Source organism: Nymphalis io, chromosome 5 (assembly GCF_905147045.1).
Source record: "Nymphalis io chromosome 5, ilAglIoxx1.1, whole genome shotgun sequence".
Classification (NCBI taxonomy): domain Eukaryota; kingdom Metazoa; phylum Arthropoda; class Insecta; order Lepidoptera; family Nymphalidae; genus Nymphalis; species Nymphalis io.
The window spans coordinates 10,111,905-10,131,208 of record NC_065892.1 but is presented as its reverse complement, the minus strand read 5'-3'; the positions used below and the strand labels follow the sequence as shown (position 1 = coordinate 10,131,208).

The 19,304-nt window shown below is 34.1% G+C and overlaps 1 protein-coding gene across 2 annotated transcripts in view; it reads right to left on the bottom strand.

Annotated features, from left to right (window-relative positions):
* Positions 1-384: 384 nt before the first annotated feature.
* The window catches only part of LOC126768623 (bifunctional heparan sulfate N-deacetylase/N-sulfotransferase), a 122,512-nt gene continuing 103,592 nt past the window's right edge, over positions 385-19,304 (bottom strand). For both annotated transcript variants that reach the window (XM_050486819.1, XM_050486820.1), the window contains exons 11-15: positions 15,887-16,107; positions 9,153-9,308; positions 6,015-6,131; positions 1,868-2,047; positions 385-951 (exon numbers count right to left, since the gene is read on the bottom strand). In XM_050486819.1, the coding sequence (XP_050342776.1) occupies positions 729-951; positions 1,868-2,047; positions 6,015-6,131; positions 9,153-9,308; positions 15,887-16,107 (897 nt within the window). In that variant the 3' untranslated portion in view covers positions 385-728. The remainder of the gene's footprint in view (positions 952-1,867; positions 2,048-6,014; positions 6,132-9,152; positions 9,309-15,886; positions 16,108-19,304) is intronic.

Genomic DNA, 19,304 nt, shown 5'->3' with positions numbered 1-19,304 from the left:
GGTGAGTTCGTATAAATGGCACCGAGGGACTACAGTATTAAATATAAATCTCCTAGATATAATATAGATACGAAAATTAACTATAATGTACAAATAGCATCAGGTACGTACATATAAAAAAATACTAAAGTAAGCGTGTCTGACGTTCGCGTGGAATGAGATGAATCTGATATAACTACAATGTAAAAACAATTTCATTTCGTATTGCAAGCTCGTTCAATTCTTCTCGCTGAGAAAACTCGTTATAACGATTTCATCGAACTAAAATATCATGCTATTATAAATGTGTTTTATATAAAACAATCATTGAATAGCACCTAAACCGATATTTGAATGCTATCGGTACTGTAAATGGCTAAGTCATTAGGTATCGGGCAAGCAAAGTTTATTTAACATTTATTTTTATGAACACTGAATACTTATTCTAATGATAAAAATAAAATTACCATCTACATAGAAAAAACACATCCGATCGTCGAAACGATGATTATATTAAAGTAAATCATTTAATATCACTCTGAATATAATACAAGATTCGATAGACAAAGATATATTTCAACAAGGATACTCTCACATTGAAACGTTAAAAACAATTTTACGTATTGCAAACGTCCACAGTTCATAACTCGGACTAACCAGTCTCGTCACGGTACATTCACGACACAAACTTTGATCAATCCATGTATAGTTTTTCTATTTCTTTCCAACCTTTTAGGTTGAAAGAAATGCTATCCATTCCCGATTAGTTCCTCCTTGAGCCACTGTGGCACTGGACGGCCAAGTCTCACCAGTAATTTGGACAGAGCCGTATTATGAGGCGTATAATATCGTCTGAGGAATTTGGCTGAACGATCCTCCATCGGTGGATATATTCGACCTTTGGACTTTCCGAGGCATTTCGTTTTCTCACTGCCGACGGCTTGGCAGAAGAAACCTTTTTTAGCATCGTATCTGAAACAATCGAGTTTTAATTTATAACGAACAAACGAACTTGACAACGGCGGCGTCACTCGCGTACACAATACTATTTTACAAGATTTTATTTAACTTGTAATGTTTGTTAGTTTAAATCTCGCGCCCTGAATCACAACCACTTCATTTTATCCGACGGTATTTAAATTCGGCACGTTGCTTCCATTCCAACTAGTAATTATGAACTGACAAAAAAAGTAATAAAAAAAACCAATGTAATTTTGAAAAAAAAAATTCTTAAAAAATCGTGTCACAATCGAACTAAAATATAAAATCGAAAAAAATCGATGTAAGTAAGAGGATAAACATTTAAATAGTTTTCCGTGATATTCAAAAGTTTACTATATAATAAATTATAGTTATAGTTTTACTATATAATAAACTATAAAGCGGTAGACTGAAGAGGTAAGTTGAAAATTCGGCACAAGACGATAATTCATTGCTTAGATAGTAATATCATCAGCATTTTTTTCTAATCTTAGCAATATAAACTGGTCAGTTAGGTTACAAAATTTACAAAATTAAATACATTTGAACATTATGAAATTTACGTTGAAATTCCAAGAGGATCGCATTTAGTCCTAAGAACGTGGTAACTGAAACGACAAAGGATCAAGAGATAAGTTTCACTTTCAAAGAAAATTTATACCATAAAGACATATGCAAGAACTGTTGGGTATGAAGACAATCGTATATCTTAACCTAAATATTAGTTAATTTTGATAAAACATAAATTCATACTTACAAAGATTCTATTAGTTTTTAATAAAAATGTTTTGATAAATTGAAATAATGTTCTACTTCTAGAATAGTTATGACTCATGACATTATCTAAGTTAATAACTACATATTAAATTTAAGTATTGATAACTATTTTATTAAATAATATACTCACTTAAGAAGCTTGTTATAATCCAAATGCGGAATCTTTAGGAATTTCTGCAATGTGTTCATAGCAGTCGCCGGTTCCGTCCGTAGAAGCGAACCGTCCAGTATATGGATTTGGTGGGCGCTGTACTCCGACAACCATCGCTCTAGGTAATGGCTGTACTTTCCCGGGTTCAAACAGCGGTTCCTGGTTTTGACAATTAAAAAAATAATTATACCGCACGCAGCTCAGCACATGTGACCAAAGTCAAACTTAAACGACAATTCATTTTTATAAAATTTCACCTGCAAATAATATTGGCACATATAGAATATTAAATATTACATAACATACTTTATATATAAAGCACTAATTTATAACCAAAGTTACAAAAAACAAAATAACGGCCACGGCTAGTGACAACCATCGACTTGCGCAGGAGACCTTAGAGAGGAAAAGAGTTGGCGCCAATACAGATGCACTCTCTTTTTCCTAGAGTTAAGAAAGTTACCATCATACTATCTGGTACGGCAATAAAGAACCAGAGATCGTAGAACCAACGCCGTCTCTAATTTTGCGATGCACAGGAATGTGATACTAGCAATGTTGTAACTTCGCTTGCTACTTCAATTTAATTTCATGACAGAAAAAACAATATTTTTATTGATCCGGAATCTAACCATCTGCAACTTTGTAATCTAGACATTAAACCTAATAAATTAATCTGCAAGAAGCTTTGAGTGTTTTTCATTCCTAATAATAGTTTATCACAAACAAAGTATTATTTTATATTTACCAAATGTGAATACTGTAAAACTACACACACACATACACACACATATACAGTAAATTGAAAAAGAAAATGTACATGTGCCTCCAATAGCAATCTCGTTTAACGTAAAATACAAATGTTAATTATGTACGGTAGATTCGTTCAATCGTAAATGCATGATTTGTAGATGATAAAACCATTCGCCTGTGCCGCGAATTGATGGCTGTCAATCTGATGTACATCATTATTCCTCGAGCATATTTTACCGATCGATAATCATGGATGTATGGCAATTGTCCAATCATAATTACCCCTCTTATTCCTACTATATATATACTAGGAATAAAAATCTCCCGGGGAAAAGCTACTTAATTACAACATAGCAAAGATTAATTTTCAAACTACCATTAAATTACCAGTCTAATGTGCAATTTTTATATAAATGAGATTTATACGTTAAGCTGTCATGGAAAAGTATTTTATTCAATACTAGCGCTTGGCCCGCGGCTTCACCCGCGTCGTAATCGAAAATCTAGTTAAACGAAATAAAAAGGCCAAAATATTAGCTGTGTTAAAGCGTGAAGACGTTACAAATATTCACAACACACTCAACCTTTCGTATTTATAATATTAGTGCGATTATTATTATTCTAATAATTAAATATAAATGGATATACTGAATTATTGTAATGCCTCCTTATGTATTATATTAGGTGAAGTGAAGTAGCGCAAGTACTAGAAAAAATTACAATCCTTCTAAATCTAATTAAACTATAAATAAGTATAATACTAAACAATTTAATGCAAACTTTATGAAACCCTACAACTAAAGAATAGGTAACTTTAAAAGTAAAAAATAATAATGTATAAAATTCAAAACAAAATTACAAACGAGTTAATAATTGGTATTTAAGGCCACAAAGTACTTAATATGATCAATGCAAATAGTAATAATGAAATTAATAAAAATAATAATAATGCAATCAGACGTAACGACGACAGAAAAACGGCAAAGCGAATTTGAACGAAAAGCGAATGCTAATATGTATGGCAGATAGTCACTATACTTTGAAAACAGTACAGCGGCCAGTACAGTCGGGATGAATGTTAAAAAAATATCAAAAAAAAAGACAGAAATTGAGGTATTTAGCTCACCGCCATATAGGGGCGGCTAATGGCTGCAATATTTATTATAACAATAAACGTACGTTTTTATAACTTTTGATAGACAACCGATTTTGATGAAATAAAGTCTAAAGGGAACCTTGAAATACTTCTTATAATAATTTTTTTATTTTTTTTTTATAGAATAGGAAGGCGGACGAGCATATGGGGCCACCTGATGGCAAGTGGTCACCAAACGCCTTAGACATTGGTATTGTAAGAAATGTTAACCATCGCTTACATCACCAATGCGCCACCAACCTTTTTTTTTTACGCTGGAAAAATGCATTATGCGTTTCAGCCACGGGAATAGTAGGGGGGGTATGTGGGGCTCGCCGATGTCCGAGGCGTCGCCCCGAACAACGGAATACCCACTAAAAAACCAGCGGTACCCTTTCCGTCATAACGAGGAGCGCTTATATGTCCCTTGTTCCTGTAATTACACTGGCTCACTCACCCTTCAAACCGGAACACAACAATACCAAGTACTGCTGTTTTGCGGTAGAATATCTGATGAGTGGGTGGTACCTACCCAGACGAGCTTGCACAAAGCTCTACCACCAGTATTCAATTATTTCAATTTGTAATTTTTAGACGTCTGAAAATAGACAGACAAAAATAAAATATTACTTCGGTTTTGGTAACGCAAATAGCGATATTAACTTTAAAATAGGCAGTTATTTTGACATCACAAACAGACACTACAATTTTATTTATTTGTACAGATGTATAGATTATAAAACAACAGCACTGATATATGATATATCTGGCTGCAGATCCTGAAGTACTGCATTCGAATTCACTAATGGGCCAATAAAATGATATTGGGTTTTTCTTGGAATAAATTATTTGTGGCAGCCTAATATTGTATGCCATTGTAGTTAAAAATGCACGAGTACCTTGAAAAGTAGGTAAATTCGTGTCGGATTATCTTTCCGGATATTATCGGATATTAAGAATATAGAGAGGTCATCTGTGTTAGCGTACATAATTATGCACTATTATACTTGCATCACAGCCTCCATTGAGAATAGACGCCTTATCCGAAATCAGTCAGGAGGACATCATCATCATAACCATCATTAGAATCACAGTATTGTTTCCATAAATGCCTTTCTATTACTCGACCACTTAATAATATTCAATAATAACAATAATAACAGCCTGTTAATGTCCCACTGCTGGGCTAAGGCCTCCTCTCCCTCTGAGGAGAAGATTTGGAGTTTATTCCACCACGCTGCTTCAATGCGGATTGGTAAAATACACATGTGGCAGAATTTCAATGAAATTAAACACATGCAGGTTTCCTCACGATGTTTTCCTTCACCGTCAAGCACGAGATGAATTATAAACACAAATTAAGCACATGAAAATTTAGTGGTGCTTGCCCGGGTTTGAACCCAAGATCATCGTTTAAGATTCACTCGTTCTAACCTCTAGGCCATCTCGGCTAATAACATTCAAACATATATAATTTTAAAAGTGCATATCAGATGCGTATCTTCGGGAATACATAGTCAATATAAATTATTGTAATTATACATACAATTGCATTGTTGCCGTCGAATTAATGTCAGGACATGATTAATTGGAAAATATATTTTATGACGATATTCAGTACTGGGAAAATGAAATTATTTACAGTCTAATAACTACATTGCCGGTTCAGTTGGTAAAGTCCTTATTTATATACAGTTGGAATCAAAGATTACATTATGAAATAGTACTTGACGACAATCCACAAACCAAGGAAACGGATAGATTTAAGTCAGGATAGATTTACAACGGATAGATTTACAGGGAGTGATATTGTGAGTTGTAAGCAATGCACATAAATACTTATGAACAGTCGAAATCAATCTTATTTAAAATCTTTACATTTTAAAGCGAAAATTTAATTCAATTACAAACATTTTTTCAAAAACTTCAATTTAAACGTATTAACATTTATAGTTTAGTATTCTTTATAAAAAAAAATGCATTTGTTTTAGCCATTTTGAACCTGGACAGACAGACTGACAAATGAAAATAAAAATACCGTTTGTTGTTTGTTTAGGTAACTCACTATTAATGAACTAACTTCCAAAGGCAGACACTTCATGTTCATTTATTTGTGTAAGATATATATGTTTAAAAACATATATCATTCCTACGCCACTTTCTGTCACGGATAAATTAATAAATTAAAAGTTCAATATTGAAACGATACGATTTAAATTGAAATACATTCGCACTCACCTTAAATCCCGTAGTGATTTCTGACTAGAGTCGTTGGCCGTGATGACGGTGTGGAAGGTGTAGTTGTTGGCGATGGGGTCGCCGTGCGAGCGTATGTGTTGGTACCAGGAATACGCTCTAAGAACAATGTATTAAAATGTTTCAATTATATCGCTTTTTTTCTGCACAAATACATTAAAGGTCCATACACTCTATTGCTACATACAAATTTCATTTCGCAAAATTAAAAATAAAAAATCAACAAATTAATCACATCAATAAATCCTAACGTTGCTTTTTATATTGAAAAATACGATGATTTCATTATCATATAATAAATACAATTTTAATATAGAAAATTGAATTAAATAATTCATATTGTATCTTTATTTAATATTACAGGAATTCAATACACTTAAATGAATTATAAGAAATATTATTAGGTAAATCCGTTGGAGTAGTTCAAACAACAATGGGTTATTGGAATCTGATTACAAAAGCTACAACCATTGAGATATAGACGAATCTAAAATAACTCCCACGCTAAAGAAATTTTCAGAGTTATTTAGTAACATTGAATAACCTAAATTGGGTTATTGTTAATGAAACTTGAAATTTTCAATAAGACAAGTGAAGCCTTGTTTATATAATTTTATTATAAATCGGAATGAGTTTCGTATATAAGTAAATGTATATGTCTGTGTGTGTTCAACTGCTTGGCCTTCTCCCTTTTTATGTTCTAACCACTGGGCCATCTTGTAATCCAATTTACACGATCATGATGTATGATTTTTTTTAATTGATTAAAATATAAACTATAAATCAATTTTAATTTTATATAATGTCTACAAACACGAAGAAATCACTGAATAATCAAATATATATTTGTGTAAGAATTCCTTTTTACACATGGCTTAGTCAATATATATGTTACGATATTTTCTTCAACGCCAATAACGTGGCAAGCTCAAAGTGATCACTTAAAAATCATTGACCCTTATCGAAATAGAAATATGTGATATTGTTGAAAACTTCACTGGTGGTAGAGCTTTGTGCAAGCTCGTCTGGGTACCACCCACTAATCAGATATTATACGGCAAAATAACAGAACTTGGTGTTGTTGTGTTCCGGTTTGAAGGGTGAGTGAGCCAGTGTAATTACACACACAAGCACAAGGGACATAACATCTTAGTTCCCAAGGTTGATGGCGCATTGGTGATGTGAGTGATGGTTAACATTTCTTACAATGTCAATGTCTCTGGGCGTTGGTGACCACTTACCATCAGGTAGCCCATATGCTCGTCTGCCTTCTTATCTATAAAAAAAATCAATGGGATGGTCCAAAATCGCGTAAATTAAATACCTATTTGCAAAAAAAAAACAATTCCCGTTACATTTTCTTTGAATCAAATGATTTACTTTAGCATGAATTAAGTGCACCGGACGCATATTTTAAAGTTTTTCCTTTCAACAAAACAGACGATATGCTCTTTGTCTTACTCGAGGCGGATAGCGAGCGGCTGGATAGCAGCCGGATTCCAATGTACGTTCGAGCTTCCTATTACATTCGTAATATTTTTGCGGTGTAAGCTGGCTATAATTTAGTTTCACATAAAAAATTTAACTGCTTGGAAATGTCCTAAAGCTGGGTAAAGGTTTCCTCTCTTCTCGATGAGATGGTTTGGAACTTACTCCACTACGCTACTTAAATGTGATTCTTCACAATTTGTGATGCACATAAAAACTGGTCATAGTAATGGTATTAAATATATAATTTTAATATGGGCAAACGTATATATATGATGACACTTAATTTCTGTCAATCAATAGCACGTGGCACGCGATTGGTATGAAATAAGATTTTTTTTAAATATTTAAAAAGGAACAGACAACATAAATATAAAAAAAATATTATCCCTATTGTGATATTATTATACAAATGTAATCCCACAAAAGATCATTTATTAAGCGCTTGGTCATAATATATCCGCAATTAATACTCTCATGAGAAATGTGGGACGTAGAAATAAGTAAGGCTGTATTAATTGCCTGTTTAGGGAGTGATACAGTAGGACCAAATTAACCAGGCGTATTGCGGTGAGACACTAATTTTCTACAGTTCCTTACAAATGAGTTTTTTCATACTAGCGGTTGGTTGGCTCGGATATTTATGTTGCTATTTACTTGAACCTGGATTACCGCAGGAAAACGAAAATTAAGTATTTAAAGCACGTCTTTTGATACCAAGTTTTATGAAAGCAGTATTTCTCTTGGAAATCTAAAATTTTCTGTAATATAGCCTCGGAATGCGGTATTTCCTTTATTACTTCGATATAAAGTTAAGCTTTATATTAAAAATGTTCATGGAAAATGTAAAAATGTCAACGTATAAATATAAATAATAATTTATTTCATCTGTAATGTTCAGTACATACGCTAATGACACTTCAACAAAATGTGACGTTCTGGAATGTATGTAAATACTGCATCATGTTAAGTGACTCTCATACACGCCAGAAAAGGAAAAAACAACCACTATCGTATTTAAACACGGGTTTTCAAAACAATTCAGTGAATCTCAATTTTTAAAAATTGTTTTCGATAGTATTCAATTATATACGAACAGCCTAATAACCAAAAAGCATCTATCCTGGGGCCGCGGGGTAAAGTTGTAACGACATAAAATCTACACTTAGAAGAGAAAAAGGAAATATTAGTGTAATTGTTTGTTCTTTTCTTTTAAATATTCAAGAAGTTCCACTAAAACGAAATCGACCCGAAATTTTGCACACCAATTTTGCTACTGGCGTTTTACTACATAATTAAAATAAAAACTTTTTTTAAAGATTCTTTAATAGATTGTTTTTTTTTATGTTATAAGTAGGCGTAGGTATGATCGCGTGGAACAAACAAATTTTTTAAGATTTTTTTAGCTTACTTACTATCACTTCGTGTTATTATTATAGTAGCTGTTTTTATTATTAATTTCAATTTGTAAATTATGATAAAGCATTATTTAAATTCTTATGTACATAACCTCTAAAAATAATATTAAGTATTTTTGTTTTCATCTAAGCATTTGTTCTTTATTGTTTACATATGTTGTACAATAAATTATAAATTTGATTAATAAATCATAAGTATAAATATTATTCATACCTTTTTGAGGGCGATATAAGTATGGCGATGATTTTCGCGTTCGGTAAAAGCGCATGCGCACGACGAGGCACGAGGTCTCCATCGAAGTAAGTCGCTGATTTCTCAAATGTTATCTGCGTGTTATTACTCTGGCTCGGAGGGAAGTAATTTAAATACCTGGTATGAGAAATATATCATATAGTAAAAAACTTTTCGTCAACTCTTATATGTAATATAATTTTTAATTTTGTTTTTAGTATTATTTCTGTAATGAAATATTCCTGTAAAAAATATTAATAGATTAATATTTTATTTAATTTTAGCGAAGAATGTTTATTAAATTATTTGAAGACTGTGATAATAAATATAAATAAACAGCTTTGAATAATTATATTATTATTCTTAAGTTAGGTTAATTTATTATTTTAGAGTACTTTTTTAATTTCAGATTTTCTGCAGAGGCCTATAGTTAGAGGAGCGTAGCTTTTTCTTATGATTGCTTATATTTGTTTTTCGAAACACATTAAATAACATAAAACACGCAACAGCGTAGGATATATCGGAGAATGAGACCAACACGACTAAGGAGAGTAAGCAAGAAAATGCAAACGGGTTATTACTAAGATTTTCTTGACAGAAACAAATTGGCCCTGAGTTTGAACCTGGGACGCCAGATTATGCAGTATTAAACGATAGTACACTGGACTAACGAGGTGGATTACATATATTTCAAATTTATACAAATCATTTTGTTAAGTATATTATCAATCCCTTGCTCGGAGAATTACTAATATCTCTTATTCTCTTCAGATAAACGTAAGCTTATGTGTGGAATGGGTATTACAACAGCCCAAGGTGTCAGGATCGAACCTTCGACTTTCATAACGCTTAACGAGCTATATACTGTTGAGCTACTGCGGCTTAAATTGTTACATAGTTTTTAACATTAAATTACCAGTAGAATACAATTACTGAAATGGTCTTACGATTTAATGTTTTTTTTTTTTAAATTTAAGTATTTAATTTGAAACCATAATTAAATTTATATTAACTCAACCCCGAAAAAGCTTCATTTAAAACGATTGTTTTATTTCAAACTAAAGTATAGAACATTATGTAATCTTACTTTAAATACACTTTTATTTAAAACATAAAATATTTATTTCTTCTTAAAATGGATTATTTTAAACAAATCTTTAAGAACAATGTAAAAAAAAGGCAAAACCATTTGGGATTCATCAAATACTCGTCTCAGAAACTTAAAAGTATTTTAGAAGCAACAATAAAGCGGTTTTATGATCGCCATTTTGTAACCGGCGAGTGTCGTGGCGGCGTGGATCGATGGCAGACATTAAATGGTACCACTGTCACAAGGTTGCGTGCACAAATTACAACCGCCTACTTTGTCCTCGCCAGGCTGACTCCACGCGAAGAGTTTTTAAGCGAATTGTAATGGGAACTTACGTAAAATTTAAGCGATCTTGTTTTGTTTTCAGTTACATTTTAGCACTATCAGAATTAAGGGCTATTTTTATTTTTAAATTGCTTAAAATACTTACAATGCTTGTAAATAATCAATTAGTAATATTCATATTTTCCCATACAATTAAGCGTAAATTTTGTGTCAGGAGTGGAGACGACAATAGCTGGATGAGGAGTCGAGGTCGAAAAAGTGAGTTTCACGCTAAACCATTCGAGTTATTTAGGCTTAATATATACAATAAATGCAAGTACATTATAGATACATAAATTTACATATAATGAATATAAATAAATAACCGCGGTTAATCCCATGGAATCTGACAGTTATTATAAATTATATTATGTATTATAATCAGTGTTTCTCTGCGATTGTAATTTCATACATATAATTTAAATATGACTCTGAAAACGTTGACAAAGTTCTACACAAAGGAGAAAAATTCATAAGAATAGACCTGTAAATCAGCACGTAACAAATTGACATTTGTCATGTCTTTCCAAAAGTTCACTTCTCTATGACAACTTACGTGTTGTGAAACGACAGAAAGTAAGCGTAGGGGGATGATATGAATCGAACATGGGAACATTTGTTTTTACGAAGACAATATCCGATTTGTATCCACTTTTATTCATGTCTAGAGAAAGTTCCAAAAAGTAAAAATATGTTATTCTAATTCAAATTAGCAATTTTGCAATTACCAGACGTTAACAGTCTTACTTATAAACGTTGCTTAGCGGCTTTTTAATTAAACACAAATTTATCACTTTCTTTTGATATCGATTTGACATTGAAAAGAAGACACAGTATAGTTTGAGTAATCGGTTAAATTATTAATCTGAAATGATCCGGTCTAACAAAATTTGTATAAAAAAAAAATTATGGAAAAAAACCTTACCCAAATATTTGTCAAATTTCTGGGATATGGCTCTAATAAATATATGTGTTTAATTAATTAATATATAAGAACTACTAATTTTTTATCATAAGAAATATTTATTTAGCATAATGGTAAATTAAATTAAAGCATGGTGGTAATGTAGGATACCAGCCTCAGTCGTTTAAAATGTTCTTTCCATGTAGGAAAACTTATATGGAATTTATTCTCCCATTTTATTCTGTTTTCCGTTGGAACATTGAATGCTGCGTTCCTAGCACTTTGATATTCCTGGACTGCGCGCGGCTACTTAGACTGTTTACCGTAAACCCGCCCATTAAACTGCTCGTAAAAAAACTATCTTTGACTGATATTCAGGTTGAAAAATATACATGTATAAGTATATTTTTAAAGCTGAGATGGCCCAGTGGTAAGAACGCGTGAATCTTAACCGATGATCGTGGGTTCAAAGCCGGGCAAGCACCACTGAATTTTTATGTGCTTAGTTTGTCGTTATAATTCATCTCGTGCTATATGGTGAAGGAAAACATCGTGAGGAAACCTGCATGTGTCTAATTTCACTGAAATTCTGCCACATGTGTATTCCATCAACTCGCATTGGAGCAGCGTGGTGGATTAAGCTACCTATACCTTCTCCTCAAAAAGGGAGAGGAGGCCTTAGCCCCGCAGTGGGACATTCAAAGGCTGTTACGTTATTATATTTTTAATGTGTCATTGATTCACAATAAAAAAAGCGTTACAGTAATGGGCGAGGCAATCGCATAGGACTATCGTGAATACGTTGGTAAATAAAGGTTACGTCACTTTAAGAGTGGGGATAAGTGATCCGTAAGGAGAAGTCAAAAGGAGGTTGTATGATTTCAACCTGTATGTATGTACGTTCATCTCTTCCCGCATAATTTCTAAACTACTTATCATTATTCGACAAATGCGTACATAAAACAACAACACCAAAACAATGCATGTTATAATATTACAATACATTATTACCTTTATATATATTGAATAGTTTCTAGGTAAGAATGTGAGACAAGAATATTTTCTTCCTATTATTCTGAGTTCGTTTTCTTCCCTAGTCGGGTCTTAGTTTTAAAATATATTCTTATAATAGAAAAAAGCTAATAATTGTGCTTGATGAAATCGTTTTCGATTGTTCGTCTTTTAAAGCTGAATTCATCAAATCAGCGACACAATGTCAACATACGATTAAGCTTATTGATTTTTTTTATTCTTTATTTAATTTAGGGACTTTTATCCTACACAGGCACGTCAGTCCCATTGTTCCTTCTGTATTTTGTAACATCACTTATTATTTATTGCTGTTAGATAAAATTCCAAGAGCATTCTAGCAGATTCTAATAAAGGATCTGATAGAATGCTCTGAACTAATCCAAGATCGAACAAACATACTTTTAGATTATTTAAGAGTAACTTCCTCTGATTCTGTGTAAGCTTATTGAATTGGTATCGAATGTTTGTATTACAATAGCGACGCTCTTTTTTAACTAACGACATGATTACTTCGTAATTTTTGATATAAGGTACAGTAGACTGACCTTATTGCTATTTAAACAATATTTTTCAATTGAATTTCAAAATAAAAGAACAAAAGATGTAAGTAAATATTTGCTAACCTATTGAAAAACTTACAAATCAAAATAGATCAATTTATTGCTATGTTTCTTGCCGATTTTAGGCAAAATTTACTTATCAACTACACATTTCATTGAATCTTAACATATCTGTTATTCAAAAGTGTTTATTGGAGCGCATTTGAATAAAGTATATTTTGATTAACCACCTCTATTTTTTTAATTGTATTACGTAGGCAGATGGAAAGTAGGTACCTAATGTGAAGTAACAAGGAACAAAATTGATCAAAAAATACATTTAATTACATGTGCCTGTAGTTACACTGCGTAACTCACTCTTCAAACCAGAACACAACAATACTAAGCTTTGCTGCTTGGCGATAGAACATATGATGATTGAGCGGTACCTACCCTGACGTGTTTGCAAAAAACCTTGCCACCAAGGAAGAAGGTTTAGTGGCTAACATTAGATCACAGATACCAAAATCTTGAGTTCAAACTAGTGGCAATTTAAAAATATTTAGTTAATTTCCAATGCCACGAAAAGCACGTAAAACCGTTGGCCCTACGCTTGAACTTTTTCAAATAAACTCTTTGGCGAAGTGGTATTTCGAATGTTTACAATCATCCTGAACTAAATTTAAATATATAATATATTATAGTAACACTTTGGTTGGCCTAATAACGTTTATATACTCCACGCGGTGAGCATACAAGCGATGCTATATATTATTCAGGCGCTTACAGTCAACGCGCACGTAAATCTAGCTATTTGTCTTTATTATATGCAGAAAAATGGCAAAGTCCTGAGCGAAATGCGAAACACGACAGCTAGTATAATATTAAACCACCAAAATACCATTACAATTTTATGATATGTGGACATTAAACTCCATAAAAATATTCTTGTTACGACTAACAAAATAATATAAAGATAAATTGTCACCTCTTTACGAGTATATTAGAATCATACCAATAGCCAAGGTGGGCTCGTACCTATAGCACGTGAACCTTAACCGAAGATTTCGGGTTCAAGCCCAGGCAAGCATCGCTGTAAATTCGAGTGCTTAATGTAAGTATTTAACACAGTGGTGTTTTTCCAGGAACATATTTAAAAAAGGGTGGTGAAATAAGCTCCAAAAGCTACTCTACAAAAACAAGAGCAGGCCTTTTTAAAATCTGATATTGTATATATTAAAAGCTGTTTCAGTACAGTACAGTAACAGCCTGTTAATGTCCCACTGCTGGGCTAAGGCCTCCTCTCCCTTTTGAGGAGAAGGTTTGGAGCTTATTCCACCACGCTGCTCCAATGCGGGTTGGTAGAATACACATGTGACAGAATTTCAATGAAATTAGACACATGCAGGTTTCCTCACGATGTTTTCCTTCACCGTTAAGCACGAGATGAATTATAAACACAAATTAAGCACATGAAAATTCAGTGGTGCTTGCCCGGGTTTGAACCCACGATCATCGGTTAAGATTCACGCGTTCTTACCACTAGGCCATCTCGGCTTTTAAAAGCTGTTTCGCCCGCATTCAATTTACTTTATATATATATATACCAAATACAGTACAGTTTACCAGATAGTTGTAGCGTTCACTTGTAGTTATATATTATATAATATGCCTTAATAAATAGGCTAACTATTGCAAATACATTTTTCCAATTGGTCTATCTGTCACGAGATTAGCGCGGTCGAACAAGAAAGGTATTGATGAGATATAATATTTATTGTGAGTTCATTTAATGAGAGCAAACGTAGAAAGTCATAAACACAATAATCATTTACTAATATAATAATAATAATAATAATGTCCTCATGACCGATTTCGGCCACGGCGGCCAATCTCAAGAGAGATTAGCCAACTACGCAGGAGATATTATAGTGCACAAGTGTGTGCGCAAACACAGGTGCACTCTCTATTCCCTAACTCTCATAATCCGATGGGACGGCAATCCGACACGACCGGAAAGAGTTCAGGCGCAGGCCCAACGGCTTTACGTGCTTTCCGAGGCACAGGAGTGTACACACTTCCAACTTCCACACTCCGGGCTGCTACTGAGAATTTTCTGACAGAAAAACCCAATAACTTTTTATTGGCCCGACCTGGGAATTGAACCCAGGACCTCCGGGTCTGCGGCCTTATATCAAGCCACTAGACCAATGAGGCAGTCATTTACTAATATAATGAATAATCAATGTAAAAAATTAAGAAAAAATAAATAATGTAGTACTTGTGCTTCTGCAATTAAATATCACAATGCAGAAATAAAAGATTTCATGTGTAACTTAAACGAATAAAAAAAAATAGATTTAGAATATAAATCTCTAATCATTTCTAGATATTTATAAAAACAAAAGAGTTGAATTGGAATGGTTTAAAGGCATTATTTGCAGTCGAACCAAAACGTGAATATTGCAATGTTATATGTTATACGACTAACATTGCTATCGGTCCAATTAGGTTTTTTCGATATCTATAAATCATAACAAAAATCGATCACATTTTATATGTAGTATAAAACTACTGCATCGAAAAATGACTGGAGGATTTGATTTATGGCATGAAATATATGCAGTTTATTTTTGTGACGTGATCGACTATCGAATCTGTCAATTCCATTTCTCCGCTACGGGACGTAATAAAACATAAATTGTGTACTATTGCATACGTTTTATGTTTAAGTTATTTAAGATTGTACTCTAGAATAAGAAACAACATTGTATATAGCGTTGGCTTCATATATAATAAAATAAAATTTAAGAGTAAACAAACTTACCAGTCCAATCCTTTCAAGTAGTTGTTGTTATTGAAGAACTGCAATTCCTCATAAGTTGTCGGACTCGGCAGGTTTGGCACTAAAGTCGGATGCATAGCCAGGAACGTGTACAGCGCGGTACTGCCTGTTTTCTGTGGTCCGATCACTAAAATCTTCGGTAACGTGTCACACCATTTACTCTTCGACCAAATTCGACGGTGACGGATGTCGTCGCATGGATTCTGTTAAACAACAAAACATGCTAAAATATAACAACTATTATATTTTGGCATATAAATATTGACGTCATGATATTAATCCAATAATTTTAATTACGAAAATTGTATTGGGAAAATATTCCTGGAATGACATATTAAATTCGACTTTTGCCTTCAATGTTTTAAATTAATTGAATATCGTGCTCGGGTTAAATATTCAAATTTTTTTTTAAATAAATACTTTTCCGTTTCTCGCAAATTATTAATCCGTGACTGTGGTTTCGTTTATATTATACGAAAAATGTATATTATTTTTGTAATACCATGGTCATATATTGAGAATCGAATATGTAAGAATCGCCAAGGGAATCAATTCTGCAAATTGAATCAGCGGGTGGTTTAAAAATTGCTTCGGTGGATATGATGTAACGTAACATTTCGCCTTGCGTAAAAATATTTTCTGATATTTTTTTATGAACAATAGTCAACAATCTCGTTTAAAATATTATTGTTATAAAAAGTTTAATGATATTTTTGTCATTTTAAAAATGTATTAAAGAGAGTACATAATTTGATCTGATCAATAGAAGTATATATATATCGTCTTCCTTTTGTTCCTTCCTTCCTTCGTTCCTTGTGTCTGTAGTTATACTGGCTAACCGAAGGGTTAGGTTAGGTTAGCCGGAACACAACAATACTAAATGTTGCTGTTTGGCGATCGAAAATCATTATGAGTGGGTGGTACGCGTCCAGACGGCCTAGCACGAAGCGCTACTACCGAGTAAAACTGCAGTATTAGAAACTAAAGACTAGACCAACAAGGTAAATTGAAAGATTCCATAAAAATAGTCTACGTAACGTACTGAATTACGATTTAATATTCGATCATGAGAAGATCAGGAGGCAAAATTGAAGGCCACTCTCCTTTACTTTTACTCCATGTGTTTAATAATAACTGCTTATATTTGTTTCATTGGAGTAATCGACATACAAACTGCCTATCAACAATAACAATTAGAATTAAGAGTATCAAAACGGATAAGTACAACACTTATCCGTTTCGATACTCTTAATTCAAATTTGTTAGTAAAAACTATGATTCAAATATATATTTAGCGTTACGAAATTTTATTTAAAGATAATGAACACAATACTCCTACTCATTTAAGATATTTTGCGAGAATTCATTACGGGAATATTAATTAAATTTTCAACGTCCATTTAATCATCATAAACTGTCTAAATTGGTAACACTATCTGTATAATAATGTTTAATTACAAGAAATATTTTCAGTGAAAACAAAATCTGATAACGTAATAACAAATTCCGTGGAACAAAATATATAAGACCGACTATCACTTTAATATTTAATACGAAATGTTAATCGGTGACCATTTATGGTTAATATACCTTAAAATATATACCTAAATTCTACGTAGGGTTGCGGGAAAACTGGTAAATAGGACAAAAATGGCAACATGTGGATAACATAACCTTGGAATGGCGATTCATAATATAGAAGACCCCATCACCAGCCTAGTAATCCAGAAACTCAAGAAGATTAAAAAAGTAGTAGTCCAATTTTTTTATGCGGCCTGGAAATGAAAATATGCAGGCGCGCAAAATTTTAAACTTTATACCGATACGAAGATACAACAAAGGCACGGAAAACGCGACTGTAGAGACTACAAGATAATAAAAAAAAACAAAAAAACTATTATTTTAAATTGTTGTTTTTATATATTTTTGCCATCCGTACTAAAACTCGTCGAAAATCACTGACGCTGTGTCTGACGACCATATTACTGTAGCTATAACCGTTAAGGTATAGTTAGCCTCTTTTTTTTTGGACGGTGTATTGCTGTTGGCCCTACTGGCCTCTACAGCGTCACCGGGCGGTATGGGCGAGTTAAACTCAGCCGGATGTTAGGAGCCACACGAGGGCTCAAGAGAGACAGACGCCCTAAGGGTGCCTCCTGTGAGGCCGGACCTCGGCTTAGGACGCCGTTAAAATCGGGAGGGACGGACGTGTGCATTATAAACACAGTCATACGCCTAGGCGTTGACGGGACGTAACGTATGAGGGCCGTCGACCCCGCCGGCGGGGTCGGTGTGTGTTATTTGTGTTCCCTAACAAGTGCACGTTGGCAGCGGTGAGGGATCGAGTAGGACGTGCTTAGGTCAATCCCGTCGATAGACTCACCGCTGCCAACATGCACTTGTTAGGGAACACAAATAACACACACCCTCGCTGACCCTTGTAATATTCCACCCCACCACATACATTAAAATCTGTCAATATGGTTTATATACAGAAAACAATTTAATTATCAATCAACAGCCAATCGTTGCCCACTGCTAAACATAGGCCTCTCCCAAGGTGCGCCAAAGCTCCCTGTCCTCCGCCTTCCGCATCCAGTTGGTGCCCGCCACCTTCTTAAGGTCGTCGGTCCACCTGGCTGGAGGGCGCCCTACGCTGCGCTTGCCGATTCGCGGTCTCCACTCTAGGACTCGTCTGCTCCAACGGCCATCGGTCCTACGACAAACGTGACCAGCCCACTGCCATCTCAGCCTGCTAATTTTGCAAGCTATGTCGGTGACTCCGGTTCTTTTCCGGATAATCTCATTTCTGATCTTATCCTTCAAAGATACTCCGAGCATAGCTCGCTCCATAGCACGCTGAGCGACTTTGAATTTGTGGTCAAGTCCCGTAGTTAGTGTCCACGTTTCGGCACCGTATGTCATGGCAGGTAAGACGCATTGGTTGAAGACTTTCGTCTTCAAACATTGCGGTATAGACGACTGGAGGACTTGACGAAGGTTGCCAAATGCTGCCCATCCCAAGCGAATTCTTCGATCGGCTCCCTTTCGAAGTTGTTCCTACCGACTTGTATTATCTGTCCTAGGTATATTCACTAACAACTTCGAGAGGTTTCCCCTCGACGTATATCGGTCCCGGCAAGACATGCCTATTGAACATGACCTTGGTCTTGTCCAAGTTTATACCGAGACCGACACACCGGGAAGTTCTGTCTTTTGTACAATCTGCCGAACAGTATGGATGTGGTCCACGGTGCTGTAGCCTGATCGAAAGCCGGCTTGCTCTGGGGGCTGGAACTCGTCAAGTCGTCTGGCGAGACGGTTCGTGACGACTCTTGAGAACAGCTTATACACGTGACTCAGGAAGGAGATTGGTCAGTAGTTTTTCAAGAGGGTTTTA